The 16473-nt window shown below is 37.9% G+C and overlaps 1 protein-coding gene across 1 annotated transcript in view; it reads right to left on the bottom strand.

The window, feature by feature from the left end:
• Positions 1-16473, bottom strand: part of IQCM (IQ motif containing M) — a 361372-nt gene that overhangs the window by 71981 nt on the left and 272918 nt on the right. Inside the window, 1 exon segment of the mRNA XM_032632005.1 lies at positions 2180-2341. Within this exon segment, the coding sequence (XP_032487896.1) occupies positions 2180-2341 (162 nt within the window).

Here is a 16473-nt window from a genome sequence, read left to right as displayed (position 1 = left end):
GCATTTGAGTTGTTTCTAGTTTGGGTCTTTAACAAAAAAAGAATCTATGAATATTCATGTACAAGTCCCTGTATGTACGTATACTTTTTCATGGACAAATATCTAGGAGTGGTATGGCTGAGTCATATAGTAAGTGTATCTATAAATTTTTAAGAAAATGTCAAACCATTTTGCATAGTGATTTTAAAATTTTACATTTGTATTGGCAGGATATTAGTGTTCCAGCTGCTGCACTTGGTGTGTTCTGACTTTTTAATTTAGCCCTTAAGGTAGGTGTGTAGTGGTATCCTACTGTGTTTAATTTACATCTCCTTAATGACTAATAGCAGTGCGCATCATTTTTGGATTTGTTTGCCATTCTTAATTTATTCTCTCTTTTTATTTTGTGTTTATTTTAAAAATTTTACTTTCAGTAAAATTCATTCTTTTTGGCATACAGTTTGTTTTAGCTATGCAGAACAGTTTCATCACCCTAAGAACTCCCTCATGCAACCTCTCTGTAGTCAAACCCTCCCACCAGCATTAACCCCTGACAATCACAGGGCTGACTCTGTCCTACTAGTTTTGCTTTTCCAAAGTGTCATTTAAATGGAATCAATATATAGCCTTTGAGTTTGGCTTCTTTCACTTAACATGATGCATTTGAAATTCATCCATGTTATTGTATCAGTATCTCATTCCTCTTTATTGCTGGATACTATTTCACTGTACAAATGTTAACAAATTTTGATTATCCGTTCACCAGTTGAAGAACATTTGTGTTTTTCCAGCCCTTGGCAATTATGATTAAGCAGCTACATATATTTATATATAGGTTTTTGTGTAAACAAATACTTTCAATCCTCTTAGGAAATTACCTAGGAGTATGATGGCTAGGCTTTATGGTTAGAGCATATTAATTTATAAGAAAGTATCAAAATCTTTAGAAATGGGTTGTACAATTTAGTATTTCCACCAGCAATGTATGAATGTTCCAGTTTTTCTACATTCTTGCCAGATTTGGTATTGTCAGCTTTTTAAATTTTATTTTAGTCACTCTAATAGATGAGTAGTGGTATGACATTATGGCTTTTATTTGTATTTTCCTAATGACTAATAATATTGATCATCTTTTCATGTGCTTATTTGCCATCTATATATTTTCTCTGGACTATCTGGTTTTCCAAAATACAAAGTTAATTCATAGAAGGATAGTCTTTTCAACAAATAGTGCTAGCACATTTGGGTATCAATATGTTAGAAAAAAGACAAAACTTCAATCTTGAGTCGTGTACAAAATAGAGCTCAAAACAAATTATATACTGAAATATAAAATTTAAAACTATAAAATTTCTAGAAGAAAACTTTGTGACCAGAGGTCTAACCAATATTTCTTGGATATGACAGTAAAAGCGTGAGTCATAAAAGAATACAGTGGTAAACTGGACTTCATCAAAATTAAAATCTTCTGCTCTTCAGAAGATATTATTAAGAGAAAGAAAAGACAAGCCACAGACTGGGAGAAATTATTTGCAAAGCATATATATGTTAAAGAATTTACATTCAGAATATCTAAAGGACTCTCAACGCTTAAAACAACAGCAAAAATATAAAACTGGCCAAAAATTTGAACAGACATTTCACCAAAGAAGATACACAAATGACAAATAGATGAAAATATGCTGTATATCATTGTCTACTAGAGAAATGCAAATTAAAACCACAATGGAATATCAACACTACCTCTTAGAATGGCTAAAATTAGAAAAACTGATTACACTGAGTATTGATATAGCCATGGAACAAATGCAACTCTCATATTTCTACTGATGGGGAATATGAAATGGCTTAACCATGCTGGAAAACAGTTTAGTCAAGAGAAATGCATACATATGTCTATATACAGTCCCGTACATGAATGTTCGTAGCAGGTTTCCTTGTAGTATCACTTTTTCTAAAAAACAAGCCAAATATCCATCATCAGATAAATGGATAAACACAGTGTTTCCACTATTTTAATGGAGTCACCAAAGTATAAATCAGCCACTTTTTAAATTGCAAGCATAATACTCAAGAACGAAAGGGAATATTCTATAGGGCCTATCATCCCATATCATCTAAGTGACGGATAAGGGTTATATAAAGTACAAGGTCATTTCTGCCTTATTATAAAAGGAAATTATAAGGTTCAGCATCTTACCTATATACTTATATCCTTCTTCCCCATTTACTATGGGTCTTAGCCAAGTTGACCTAAGCCTCATATTAGTACGCACATGGGCACCTTGAGGAGGGTAGAGTGTAAATAACATTTCAATTGCATTGGACTTCTTGATGATATCAGAGTATTTTGCATGGTCTTCTGTAAAAAAAAAGAACATTAATTTGTTTTTAATTTTAGACATTTTTACAAAATTTCTAATGTGTTTCTTTTAAGGGATGTAAATTTAAAACTATTGAATAATTTGAAAGCTAATGGTTATGCTGACAACATAGTTTTCTTTAGCCAAAAATACTTGACCAAAAATCTTACTGTTTAGATAATTCATAGCAAAAATTAAGGAGTAAGGCCTTGCTAGTAGAATCTTCAAACACTATCAGTTTAAAGCACTGTTGTTAATAGCTGTAGAAAAAAGTAAGATAACCAACTAACAGCATTCACATTATACATACTATAATGTAATCATATTTTTTTAATTGCCATTAAACAATGAAATCAGAATAATCTGACAAAAATGTTGATTAAATGAAGAGTTCCATAAACTGGAACTACTGAAAGAATATATATTCTTAGGCTATGGTCTTTAAGAAAATATAATAACATCTATACAGATATTTATATAGCACTTACTATATGCAAGAAATGGTCCCAAGTGCTTTTGAATATTAACACACTTAATATTCATAACACATCTGTAAGGTAGATACTGTTGTTATCATCATTTTACATGAGGAATTGGAGGCCCAAAGAAATTAAATAACTTGCCTAAATCTTATAGTCTGTAAATGATGCAATTAGGATTTGGATTGTCTGAGGAGAAGCTCTTATTTGCAAACAAATGTTTGTCAAGTGAACATGACCTGCATTAACCAGCAGATGAGAAAGCTGGGATTAAAAAATAATTTAAATTGTAGAGTGAAAAATCTTTGGTTATGGCCCTTGGGCCTGCAGTTTGTGTCTTCAGTTTTTGGTTGATAAGCCAATGTCCTAAAATTTAATAAGGCAGTCTCCCGAGCAATTAATTCAAAGTGACTCTACCTAGAAACATTTCAAAGAAAAGAGAGATACTGATGTAAATCTTCATTTATAATCCTGTTACATTGTCTATCTTTTTCTTCCTACCTCTACCTTCCTTCCCTTTTTTCCCCTTTATTTTTTCAAATATCATATTTTGTGGTACAGTAAGTATAAGGCAGTACAACATAATGATTAAATGATTAAGAAAGCAGACTTGTTGGTGGGTAGTATCCATCTATTGCCTCACCCTAAATCCACCCTTCATTGTCCTATTTGTGAGACTAGAATATTTCTCCCTTGCCATATGGGAAATTTTTAAGCATCCTTCATAGAGGGTAAGGTAGGAAACTAGAGGACGAAGAGGCTCTTCCTGGTTACGGGGGCTTTTGTCTGATAGCTCCTACCGTGCATAGTGACCAGCAGTGCAGGGCACCTTCTGGGCCATGTTGCTTGGCACCCCACAGGGCTTCCCTGACTCACACTCTAGAAGCTTGCTAGCACGTTCCGTGAGGCACCAACTTCCCTTGATTGGGTTCCACACTGAGACACCTCCTTATGGGAAGTTTCCCCAGAACCCCAGAGAGTGGCTTCCCTGGGAGTTCCACTAGCATGCTACCTCAGCAAACGTCTCTGCCACTCACTGGGTCACAGCTGTGTCCTCTTCAAGAAGAGCTGGATCCCAGGGTAAAGGGAGAGGGTAAGGGGCACTCTAAAATTTGTTCTTTCCTTAAGTGCTCTGCCTCAGACCGAGGGTTAGCGCCACTCCTTATATCTGCTCTTCTCCATTCTTTAGGTTTTTTTTTACCCTTCGTAGCCAATCTTACATAATCACCATCATAGTTAAGAATTCTTTATATTAATCTTTTCCTTCTCAAGTCACCATGTAGTTTTAGTTTCTAACTGGATCCTGATTGATACAAACAGACCTGGGTTTTAATTCTTGAACCACCATTAACAGGCTATGAAATATTAGATGAATCACATTTATCTCCTGGTGATAATACTGACATCATAGGGTTATTGTTAGGATTAAGTGATATAAGAGATATATGAAAATTTATAGCACCATGTCTATAAGTACTACATGAGTGTGTTAGTTTTAATTTTCATCTAGTATTATTCCAACACTAATAAAAACCATGAGAGAGCCAGGAAATAAAGTTATTGCATCTTTCAATTATAAACATCTTAGGAAGTTTTCTGCCTCTTTTTAAAAGGAAAAGTTCAAAATTATTCCCCTATAACTAAAAAAGCAGATGTCTTCATATGTGCTCAGATATGCAAACAGTTATTAGATATATCTCATTTAAATAATTCTAAATCCTTTCTCATCTCTCAACAGAAGAAAGGAAGCCAGAACTATTACAAAGCAGTGCTAAAGAGTCAACCCTGCTTTACTTTTTCATTCTGATCATATTTCTTCAAGAAGTTGAGCAAGGGAGATCCTCAGGCAGTAGAGGTCTCTTCAAGTTGTGAAGGCGACAGCATTTTGTGAAGGAGGATGAATTGTGAAGGAGGATGCAGCATTAATTACATTATGAGAAATCATAGAGTGAAATTAAATACAATCCTGAAGTTTTCCATCACACACAAAGTGAGGAAATAAAATAGATCAGAGTTTCTCTCTTCAAAACCATAAAGAAAAAAAAATAAAGTAGAAAAATCTAGCAATAATAGCAGCCTTTTTAGTGTGAAGAACCAAATTACACTTAGATTTCTCTCCTCTTCAAGATTTATATCTTTCTAATTCCTTTAGCTTAAACAAGATGTTTAGTAATGTTATTTAATAGGGCTATGCTTATTAGTTTTTGGGTTTCTTTTTTTTGTGGTACGCAGGCCTCTCACTGTTGTGGCCTCTCCCGTTGCGGAGCACAGGCTCCGGACATGCAGGCTCAGCGGCCATGGCTCATGGGCCCAGCCGCTCCGCGGCATGTGGGATCTTCCCGGACCGGGGCACGAACCCGTGTCCCCTGCATTGGCAGGCGGACTCTCAACCACTGCGCCACCAGGGAAGTCCTATGCTTATCAGTTTTAATAAAGCATTTTATTTTCCATAAAGGCAAATGTTTTCATTTGGGGAAAAATAAAATGCCTACACTAAAATCTACGCAGTGGTGAATGTAGACCTGCCACTTTCTCTTCCTGGCTTATCCTGATTGATGACTTAAGCAGAAACACATGAAGTCTGTGGAAGTTGAACTTGCCATGACAATGTGATATCGTGATAGCTATAGTATCAGACACACATTCAAGGTTTTCAGCTCAGAATCTTGCTAATGCCACCATTTGCCATCAAGTAATACAAATGGAGACTTAGAGCTTATATAAACAAGGCATAATGATTTTGGAATAATTGTACCTCCTTTCATAATATCAAAGTTGATTACAAGTAAGCATTTTTCATTTTAGAAGACATATAGCTTGTAAAACATGTCCTCTTCTTTTTGTTTTATTACATATGTCATCCCAAGATAAAAACAGGAATTTAATTTTTGTTGCTGATATTGATAACGTGTTATTTATAGAGCACCTTCCTTTTAATACACTGCTAAGTCACTAAGTCAATATTGCCACATTACATTTAGATGTAATAATACAGTTCTCAGAACTCAAAAGAATAAGAGCTCTTCCTTATGCCTTCTTCCCCAAGCCATGTACATAGTAAAACTCTGAAGATCTTATCTGTATGTGTCTAGGTCTGGCAAAAGCCCACACAATAGTTCCATAAATCTCTATTGCTCCCAGGTCACCAAGTAATTAATTATCTTTATTAGAGGTAGCAGCAGTGGTTGAGAGCAGAGGCTTTAGAGCTGACCACTGCTTGGGTGTGAACCTGGATCTGCCATTTATGATCTGTGTGACCTGAAGCAAGTTAGCTAACCTCTTTCCAGCTCAGTATCATAGTAAAACTGTTCACATAATAGTGTTGTCATGAGCTGATATAAAGTCTTTAGAAGAACACCTAGTCTATGGCCAGCATTATTTAAGTGTTATTACTATTATTATCATGCTCTTCATTTAACAGATGCTGGTACAGCCTCTATCCTATTTAGATAATGAGGGCAGTTTCCTGTCTTGTCCTCCATCTTACTTGTCTTCTGGATGGGTGGGTGGAAAAGTGGACAGTCATCCTGAAGTCATTGCTCTTTCTGGTCACTCCTACACTATTTTGGATATTCTAAGGGTAAGTGGTTCCTGTTGTATACTGATCAGAAGTTTTGTGCTAATTAGTGCTTGTGAGCTACTAACTGATGTTATGGTGGTCTTCCTTGTTGCTATTAGCATATTTTGTTGAATCTAAGACATTATAGATGTTGATGACCCCGTTAGTTTACACACCACGAAGAAATATAAAAGACTGGAAATTTAACTAGGGCATACCATTGATTATAAGATATAGCTCAATTTTAGAGACATTAAAATATGAATGATTATAAGATATAGCTCAATTTTAAAGACATTAAAATATGAAAATATACATCTTAGCGTTAACAAAATATGGCAAAATCATGATATCCAGTTGCCTAATTGACAACTCCACTTGGCTAACAAATAGGCACCAATGTCTGTCCTGTTCTAGGATTCCCTGTCTCAGTAAATAGCCCCTATTTAATGGCACAACCTAGAAAACTAGGAGATCTCCTTGACACCGCACTACCCACTGCCACCCTCCTAGAAAAACTATCATCTATTTTTATACAAACATTTTTGCCTCCTAAACAGTCTTCTTGGCCCTTTGGATCTTGCCTCTAAATAGCAGCCAGAATAATATATATATATATTTTTTTCGTTACACGGGCCTCCCCCTGCCGCGGCCTCTCCCGCTGCCGGACGCATAGGCTCAGTGGCTCACAGGCCCAGCCGCTCCGCGGCACGCGGGATCCTCCCGGACCGGAGCACGAACCCGTGTCCCCTGCATCGGCAGGCGGACTCTCAACCACTGCGCCACCAGGGAAGCTCCAGAATAATATTTTTTAAAGTATTTTTAATACATTTTCCTACTCAGCAGTTCCCTAGTTCATACATTTTCCTACTCAATGGCTTCCTGATGCTCTTAAAATAATGTCAAGTCCTTACTATGTCCTGAAAGACTGAACATTCTGGCCCCTGCCTCCTCCTCCATCTCTACTCTAGCAACCTTGGCTTTCTTTCAGTTTCAGAATCACATCTTGCATCCTCCTACTTCAGAAGCTTTGCATAAGATGTTTTGTGTAGCTGGTATGTTCTCCTCCCAAACCCTTTCCTCCATTCCCTCATCAATGTCTACAACACCTTCATGTCTCTTCTCAAAGTGTCCTCTGACTCTCACCAACTAGATCAAGCTTTCACATTATATCATCTCAGAGTTATTGTTCTCTGTACTTTTCCTCCATTACACTTACTGAAGTTTGTAATTATATTATTCCTATTATTACTTGAGATCTGCCTCCTTCACAAGACTATCAGTTACAGGCAGACAAGGTCCATCATTGTTTGCTAACCACTGAATCTCCTAGCACCTAGCCATGTGCCTGATACTGGGAAAGGGTCAATAAAAGGCTTTTTAATTAACAAGTAAATACAACAATAATTAATAGTATTCACTGGGATCTTAGTATATAGCAGGCAGTGTGCCTAAGCAGGTTATGTACATTAGCTAAATTAATCCTAAAATCACATATGTGTGACTTACTGACAATCCTATGAGTTCAATACTAGCATACTCATAACATAGCTCAAGACACTGAGGCATATAGAGGTTAAAGAACATTTTCATGGCCTCACAGTAAGTGGTGAGGCCAGTATAATCTTAATTCTAACTTGAAAGTCGGTCCTTTCAATGAGGATGCCATATCATTTTAAACACACTGTTCCTGGTATCATGGGACTGTTAGCGCCTTCAGGGGTTGCTAGTTTTCTGGTGGCCTCTCCCTTTGAAGTCTTCTTCCAATCTTTCTAAATCCTTTAGCTGTCCGTGCACAGTCAGCACTATGGTTTCTCTCACAAGAACTCATAGCTCTTTCCAGATGGTTTTCTGATGTTAGTCTTCTCCACAAGAATTTATTTTATACAGACTATTGACAACCCCTCAGGTCAAAACCGCAGTTCATCAACTGATTATAACCCTCTTAGTTTACTAAGGATGGAAGCCAGAATAAAACCCCACAGTGGGACCTCCTTAGACACCTATAGTTATCTCCTGCCTCTCAGATAAGCAAGGCTCATTATGCTTAATATTTAGAATAGGTGGTGAGTGTTCAGAGGACCCAAAGATGCCTGTCCCTCCCTCTCCTGCACAGGCCGATTGTATTATTCAGGTCTCACTGCTTCCCTACTGCAGGCCCTGAATTTGAATATTTAAGGCAGTGGTCCCCAGACTTGTACTTCAAGAATCACAGGGATTTTAAAAAACATTGTAAATGTAATCATACTAAAGACATACTTTTGTTTGGTAAATATTTTGGTTCCATGGTTATTTTAACATTATTTTATTGTTTTAAAAGCATTATAGGAGGAGGAGCTTCAAGACGGTGGAAGAGTAAGACGCGGAGATCACCTTCCTCCCCACAGATACATCAGAAATACATCTACACATGGAACAACTTCTACAGAACACCTACTGAACGCTGGCAGAAGACCTCAGACCTCCCAAAAGGCAAGAAACTCCCCACGTACCTGGGTAGGGCAAAATAAAAAAGAATAAACAGAGTCAAAAGGATAGGGACGGATAGGACCTGCACCAGTGGGAGGGAGCTGTGAAGGAGGAAAGATTTCCACACACTAGAAGTCCCTGCACGGGCGGAGACTGCGGGTGGTGGAGGGGGGAAGCTTCGGAACCGTGGAGGAGAGCACAGCAACAGGGGTGTGGAGGGCAAAGCAGAGAGATTCCCACACAGAGGATCGGTGCCGACCAGCACTCACCAGCCCGAGAGGCTTGCCTGCTCACCCGCAGGGGAGGGCGGGGGCCGGGAGCTGAGGCTCGGGCTTCGGTCGGAGCCCAGGGAGAGGACTGGTGGAGTGAACACAGCCCGAAGGGGTTAGTGCACCACGGCTAGCCGGGAGGAAGTCCGGGAAAAAGTCTGGAGCTGCCGAAGAGGCAAGAGACTTTTTCTTCCCTCTTTGTTTCATGGTGCGCGAGGAGAGGGGATTAAGAGCGCCGCTTAAAGAGCTCCAAAGACAGGAGCGAGCCGCGGCTATCAGCACGGACCCCAGAGACAGGCAGGAGACGCTAAGGCTGCTGCTGCCGCCACCAAGAAGACTGTGTGCAAGCACAGGTCACTATCCCCACCTCCCCTCCCGGGAGCCTGTGCAGCCCGCCACTGCCAGGGTCCCATGATCCAGGGACAACTCCCCTGGGAGAACGCACGGGGCGCCTCAGGCTGGTGCAACGTCACGCCGGCTTCTGCTGCCGCAGGCTCATCCCGCATCCGTACCCCTCCCTCCCCCTGGCCTGAGTGAGCCAGAGCCCCCAAATCAGCTGCTCCTTTAACCTGTCCTGTCTGAGCGAAGAACAGATGCTTTCAGGTGACCTAGACACAGAGGCGTGGCCAATCCAAACGGAACCCCAGGAACTGTGCGAACACAAAAGAGAAAGGGAAATTTCTCCCAGCAGCCTCAGAAGCAGTGGATCAAATCTCCACAATCAACTTGATGTACCCTGCATCGGTGGAATACCTGAATAGACAACGAATCATCCCAAACTGAGGAGATGGACGTTGGGAGCAACAATATATGTATATACTTTTCCTTTTTCTCTTTTTGTGAGTGTGTATGTGTATGCTTCTGTGTGTGACTTTGTCTGTATAACTTTGCTTTTATCATTTGTCCTAGGGTTCTGTCTCTCCGTTTTTGGTTTTTTTTTGGAAAGTTTTTAGCACTTGTTATCATTGGTGGATTTGTTTTTTGGTTTGGTTGCTCTCTTTGCTTTTTTTATTATTACTTAAAAATTATTAATAATTATTTTTTATTTTAATAACTTTATTTTACTTTATTTTTTTAATCTTCTTCCTTCCTTTCTTTCTTTCTTTCTTTCTTTTTTTTCTCCCTTTTATTCTGAGCTGTGTGATGACAGGCTCTTGGTGCTCCAGCCAGGTGTCAGAGCTGTGCCTCTGAGGTGGGAGAGCCACGATCAGAAGGACACTGGTCCACAAGAGACCTCCCAGCTCCATGTAATATCAAACGGCGAAAATCTCCCAGAGATCTCCATCTCAACGCAAAGACCCAGCTCCACTCAATGACCAGAAAGCTACAGTGATGGACACTGTATGCCAAACAACTCGCAAGACAGGAACACAACCCCATCCATTAGCAGAGAGGCTGCCTAAAATCATAAGGCGGACACAGACACCTCAAAACACACCACCAGATGCAGACCATCCCACCAGAAAGACAAGATCCAGCCCCATCCACCAGAACACAGGCACTAGTCCCCTCCACCAGGAAGCCTACACAACCCACTGAACCAACCTCACCCACTGGGAGCAGACACCAAAAAGAATGGGAACTACAAACCTGCAGCCTGCAAAAAGGAGACCCCAAACACAGTAAGATAAGCAAAATGAGAAGACAGAGAAACACACAGCAGATGAAGAAGCAAGGTAAAAACCCACCAAACCTAAAAAATGAAGAGGAAAGAGGCAGTCTACCGGAAAAAGAATTCAGAGTAATGATAGTAAAGATGAGCCAAAATCTTGGAAGTAGAATGGAGAAAATACAAGAAATGTTTAACAAGGATGTAGAAGAAATAAAGAGCAAACGAACAGTGATGAACAACACAATAAGTGAAATTAAAAATTTCTTAGGAGGGATTAATAGCAGAATAACTGAGGCAGAAGAATGGATAAGTGACCTGGAAGATAAAATAGTGGAAATAACTACTGCAGAGCAGAATAAAGAAAAAGGAATGAAAAGAATTGAGGACAGTCTCAGAGACCTCTGGGACAACATTAAACGCACCAACATTCAAATGATAGGGGTCCCAGAAGAAGAAGAGAAAAAGAAAGGGACTGAGAAAATATTTGAAGAGATTCTAGTTGAAAACTTCCTTAATATGGGAAAGGAAATAGTTAATCAAGTCCAGGAAGCACAGAGAGTCCCATACAGGATAAATCCAAGGAGAAACACGCCAAGACACATATTAATGAGACTATCAAAAATTAAATACAAAGAAAAAATATTAAAAGCAGGAAGGGATAAACAACATATAACACACAAGGGGATCCCCATAAGGTTAACAGCTGATCTTTCAGCAGAAACCCTGCAAGCCAGAAGGGAGTGGCAGGACATATTTAAAGTGATGAAGGAAAAAAAACCTACAACCAACATTACTCTACCCAGCAAGGATCTCATTCAGATTTGATGGAGAAATTAAAACCTTTACAGACAAGTAAAAGCTAAGAGAATTCAGCACCACCAAACCAGCTTTACAAAAAATGCTAAAGGAACTTCTCTAGGCAGGAAACACAAGAGAAGGAAAAGGCCTACAATAACAAGCCCAAAACAATAAGTAAATGGTTATAGGAACATACATACTGATAATTACTTTATATGTAAATGGATTAAATGCTCCAACCAAAAGACATAGACTGGCTGAATGGATACAAAACAAGACCCATATATATGCTGTCTACAAGAGACTGACTTGAGACCTAGGGACACATACAGACTGAAAGTGAGGGGATGGAAAAAGATATTCCATGCAAATGGCAATCAAAAGAAAGCTGGAGTAGCAATTCTCATATCAGACAAAATAGCCTTTAAGACAAAGACTATTTATTACAAGAAACAAAGAAGGCCACTACGTAATGATCAAGGGATTAATCCAAGAAGAAGATATAACAATTGTAAATATTTATGCACCCGACACAGGAGCACCTCAATACATAAGGCAAATACTAACAGACATAAAATGGGAAATCTACATTAACACAATCATACTAGGAGTCTTTAACAGCCCACTTTCACCAATGGACAGATCATTCAAAATGAAAATAAATAAGGAAACACAAGCTTTAAATGATACATTAAACAAGATGGACTTAATTGATATTTATAGGACATTCCATCCAAAAACAACAGAGTACGCTTTCTTTTCAAGTACTCATGGAACATTCTCCAGGATGGATCATATCTTGGGTCACAAATCAAGCCTTGGTAAATTTAAGAAAATTGAAATCGTATCAAGTATCTTTTCCGACCACAGTGCTATGAAACTAGATATCAATTACAGGAAATAATATGTAAAAAATACAAACACATGGAGGCTAAACAATACACTACTTAATAACCAAGAGATCACTGAAGAAATCAAAGAGGAAATCAAAAAATACCTAGAAACAAATGACAATGAAAACACAACAACCTGAAACCTATGGGATACAGCAAAAGCAGTTCTAAGAGGGAAGTTTATAGCAATACAATCCTACCTTAAGAAACAGGAAACATCTCAAATAAACAACCAACCTTACACCAAAAGCAATTAGAGAAAGAAGAACAAAGAAACCCCAAAGTTAGCAGAAGGAAAGAAATCATAAAGATCAGATCAGAAATAAATGAAAAAGAAATGAAGGAAACAATAGAAAAGATCAATACAACTAAAAGCTGGTTCTTTGAGAAGATAAACAAAATTGACCTAAGTGTCCATCAATAGATGAATGGATAAAGAAGATATGGCACATATATACAATGTAATATTACTCAGCCATAAAAAGAAACGAAATTGAGTTATTTGTAGTGAGGTGGATGGACCTAGAGTCTGTCATACAGAGTGAAGTAAGTCAGAAAGAGAAAAACAAATACCATATGCTGACACATATATATGGAATCTAAAAAAAAACAAGGTCATGAAGAACCTAGAGGCAAGACAGGAATAAAGACACCGACCTACTAGAGAATGGACTTTAGGATACAGGGAGGGGGAAGGGTAAGCTGGGACAAAGTGAGAGAGTGGCATGGTCATACATACACTACCAAACTTAAAATAGATAGCTAGTTGGTAGCAGCCGCAAAGCACAGGGAGATCAGCTCTGTGTTTTGTGACCACCTAGAGGGGTGGGATAGGGAGAGTGGGAGGGAGGAAGATGCAAGAGGGAAGAGATATGGGGACATATATACATGTATAACTGATTCACTTTGTTCTAAAGCAGAAACTAACACACCATTGTAAAGCAATTGTACTCCGATAAAGATGTTTTAAAAAATAACAATTTTTAAGTATAAGCATATTCTATGAAATGTTTGGAATATACTTTTACTGTGAAAAAATATTATTTCTTACTGTGTGATGAACTATATGTGTAAAGAAGCTAAAAAAGAGTGAAGATATATATATATAGATGTATAACTGATTCATTTTACTGTACACCTGAGACTAACACAACATTGTTAATCAACTATACTCCAATAAAATTTTTTTTAAATATTAAAAAAATAAATTAAAGCATTATATGTTCATGATAGGAAATTTTGGAAATACAAAAAAGTATAAGGAATAATTATTATTCAGTATTTGCTAACTCTAATCCCATGTGTGTGATTTTTTTCTCCCACAACCCCCAAGAATGTATAATAGCACATTAGTACTAACAGGACACTTGGTTACAGATCATTCTTAGAATTAGGAAACAGACATAAAGTTGTCAGCTTTACATTATAGGTAGGTGTGATAAAAAGTAAAAACATCTATTATCGCAGCTGTTCCTTTCTAAAATTATTATTAATCTCAGTCATGTACATAGTACACAAGTAAATGTACTTTACAATGAATGATGAGAAATTGAGCTTCTAGAAATTTTGGAAGTGTGAATTTCTTCCTAATGGGCCTGTCCTCAACACAAATCCCCAGCACCGACTTACTACTTAAAAAGGGCTCGTGGGCTTCCCTGGTGGCGCAGTGGTTGAGAGTCCGCCTGACAATGCAGGGGACATGGGTTCGTGTCCTGGTCTGGGAGGATCCCACGTGCCGCGGAGCGGCTGGGCCCGTGAGCCATGGCCGCTGAGCTTGCGCGTCCGGAGCTTGTGCTCCGCAGCGGGAGAGACCACAACAGTGAGAGGCCCGCGTACCGAAAAAAAAAAAAAAAAACAACAACAACAAAAAAAAAAGGGCTCGTATATAAATTGTTAAGTTGAGGACCAGTCCTAAGTGTATCAAGAGAGAGTTAGATGGCTAATAAAGCTTTACTAGTGACCCTGGGTTATTAAACCAGAATAGAAGACCTCATTTTTGAAGTCAATTATTAAGAAGTATTTACAAGTATGGGTAAAAATAGCCTAATCCTTTCCCTTTGCCCAGTACCTGCATTGTTATGTAACTAAATTTATCATCAAGGTAAAAATACACTTCATAATCTTCACATGAACAAAGAATTCACAGGCTAAAGACAATGGTGACAGATAATCAAGATTTCCTTCCATTGTGAATATTATGCATTTATTAAAATGCTAACTTAGCTCTCATGGGCCACTGACCAGTCATATGAGGTTTTCAGCATGGGGTTATCAAACGTGAGTTCAAAGTGGTGGTCAAATAATCTATAACCCAGTGTAAATGACCAATTTCTAAATGTTGTACTTTTAATATATTGTCACTTTTAGAGCACTTTATGTTTTTATGCTGCATTCATTTTCTTTGATTTGAATTAGATGAATGTCATACTTTTTTGTCATGCCACTTTTATCTAAGCTTTCTCTATTCATCAGTAAATTTAAAAGAAGAATGCCAATTTATCAGTATAAAAAATTCCATATGTTATGAACAAGGGAAAGTGAATCTAAAGCGTCCCCATTCATAAATTAATGAAACTTTCTTACAGTTAATTTATCTTAAGCTGAAATATGAGATCTTAAAGATCATTGGTGAAAGAGCAAAACGTTAAGAATCAAAACCAAAGGGCAGGGCTTCCCTGGTGGTACAGTGGTTAAGAATCTGCCTGTCAATGCAGGGGACACGGGTTCAAGCCCTGGTCCGGGAAGATCCCACATGCCGCAGAGCAACTAAGCCCATGCACCACAACTACTGCCTACAGCCCGTGCTCTACGTGCCTAGAGCCCGTGCTCCGCAACAAGAGAAGCCACCGCATTGAAAAGCCCACGCACTGCAACAAAGATTAGCCCCCGCTCACCACAACTAGAGAAAGCCCATGTGCAGCAATGAAGACCCAATGCAGCCAAAAATAAATAAATAAAATAAATAAGTTAAGGAGAAAAAAACAAACAAAGAGCAAAATGGTTAAGAAGGCAGTTAAACAACATGCCACTGGATGATACAACAGGTAAGAATAAATGCAAGGAACATTGATCTCTTATATTACAATTAAATACCAACATTGTTTAATTTAAAGAAGAACAAAAATGTTCATTAACACTTGAATCAGAGTAAAGAATATAAAATAAGGACATGAATTAATTAAAAATTTGTTAAAGTATAGCAGTATTATACTAAATGAAGTCAGACGGAGGAAGACAAATATCATATATCACTCATATGTGGAATCCGATTTAAAAAAAATAAACAAATGAACTTATTTACGAAACAGACTTACAGATACCGAAAACAAACATGATTGCCCAAAGGGAAATGTGGGGGGCAGGGGAGGGATAAATCAGAAGCTTGGGATGAACACACACACACACACCCTACTATATATAAGATAGATAACCAACAAGGACCTACTGTATGGCACAGGGAACTCTACTCAATATTCTGTGATAACATATATGAGAAAAGCATCTAAAAAAGAATGAATATACGTATATGTATAACTAAATCACTTTGCTGAACGCCTGAAACTAACACAACGTAAATCGACTATACTCCAGTAAAATAAAAAATAGAATAGTTAAATATAGCAATTACTTTTAAATCCCCTCATTTCATGAAAAAAACGTACATATTATAAATTCCGCCAGAACTTTCTTTACTATATAATTCAAAAGGTTAAATGTGGGAACACTGTGTCATTAATACATACAAACCTTTATAAATCCAATCAAATTTCTAATATAAAATAGGAAACTAGGTGATTGCAGCCACTTGATTGTTCAATAATCAAAGTACAGTTATTTCAAAAGGTTCACTTCTTCAGTGGAATAAGTATACAGAGTTCATAAATATGCTAACATTTATTTTTATTTCCATATTGATTTTTTTGCCTTTTAGACTTATAAGCAAATTAAATACATTTGCAAGTGTTGGATGAAGAAAGCTAAAAGACCTTTCCCTTTTTCTGTCTTCATGGAATTTAGACAAAAACACAGAACATATTAAGCCATATTAACAT

The sequence above is a fragment of the Phocoena sinus genome, chromosome 5 (genome assembly GCF_008692025.1).
Source record: "Phocoena sinus isolate mPhoSin1 chromosome 5, mPhoSin1.pri, whole genome shotgun sequence".
Classification (NCBI taxonomy): Eukaryota; Metazoa; Chordata; class Mammalia; order Artiodactyla; family Phocoenidae; genus Phocoena; species Phocoena sinus.
The sequence above is the reverse complement of the archived record's forward strand: the minus strand, read 5'-3'. Positions and strand labels throughout refer to the sequence as shown.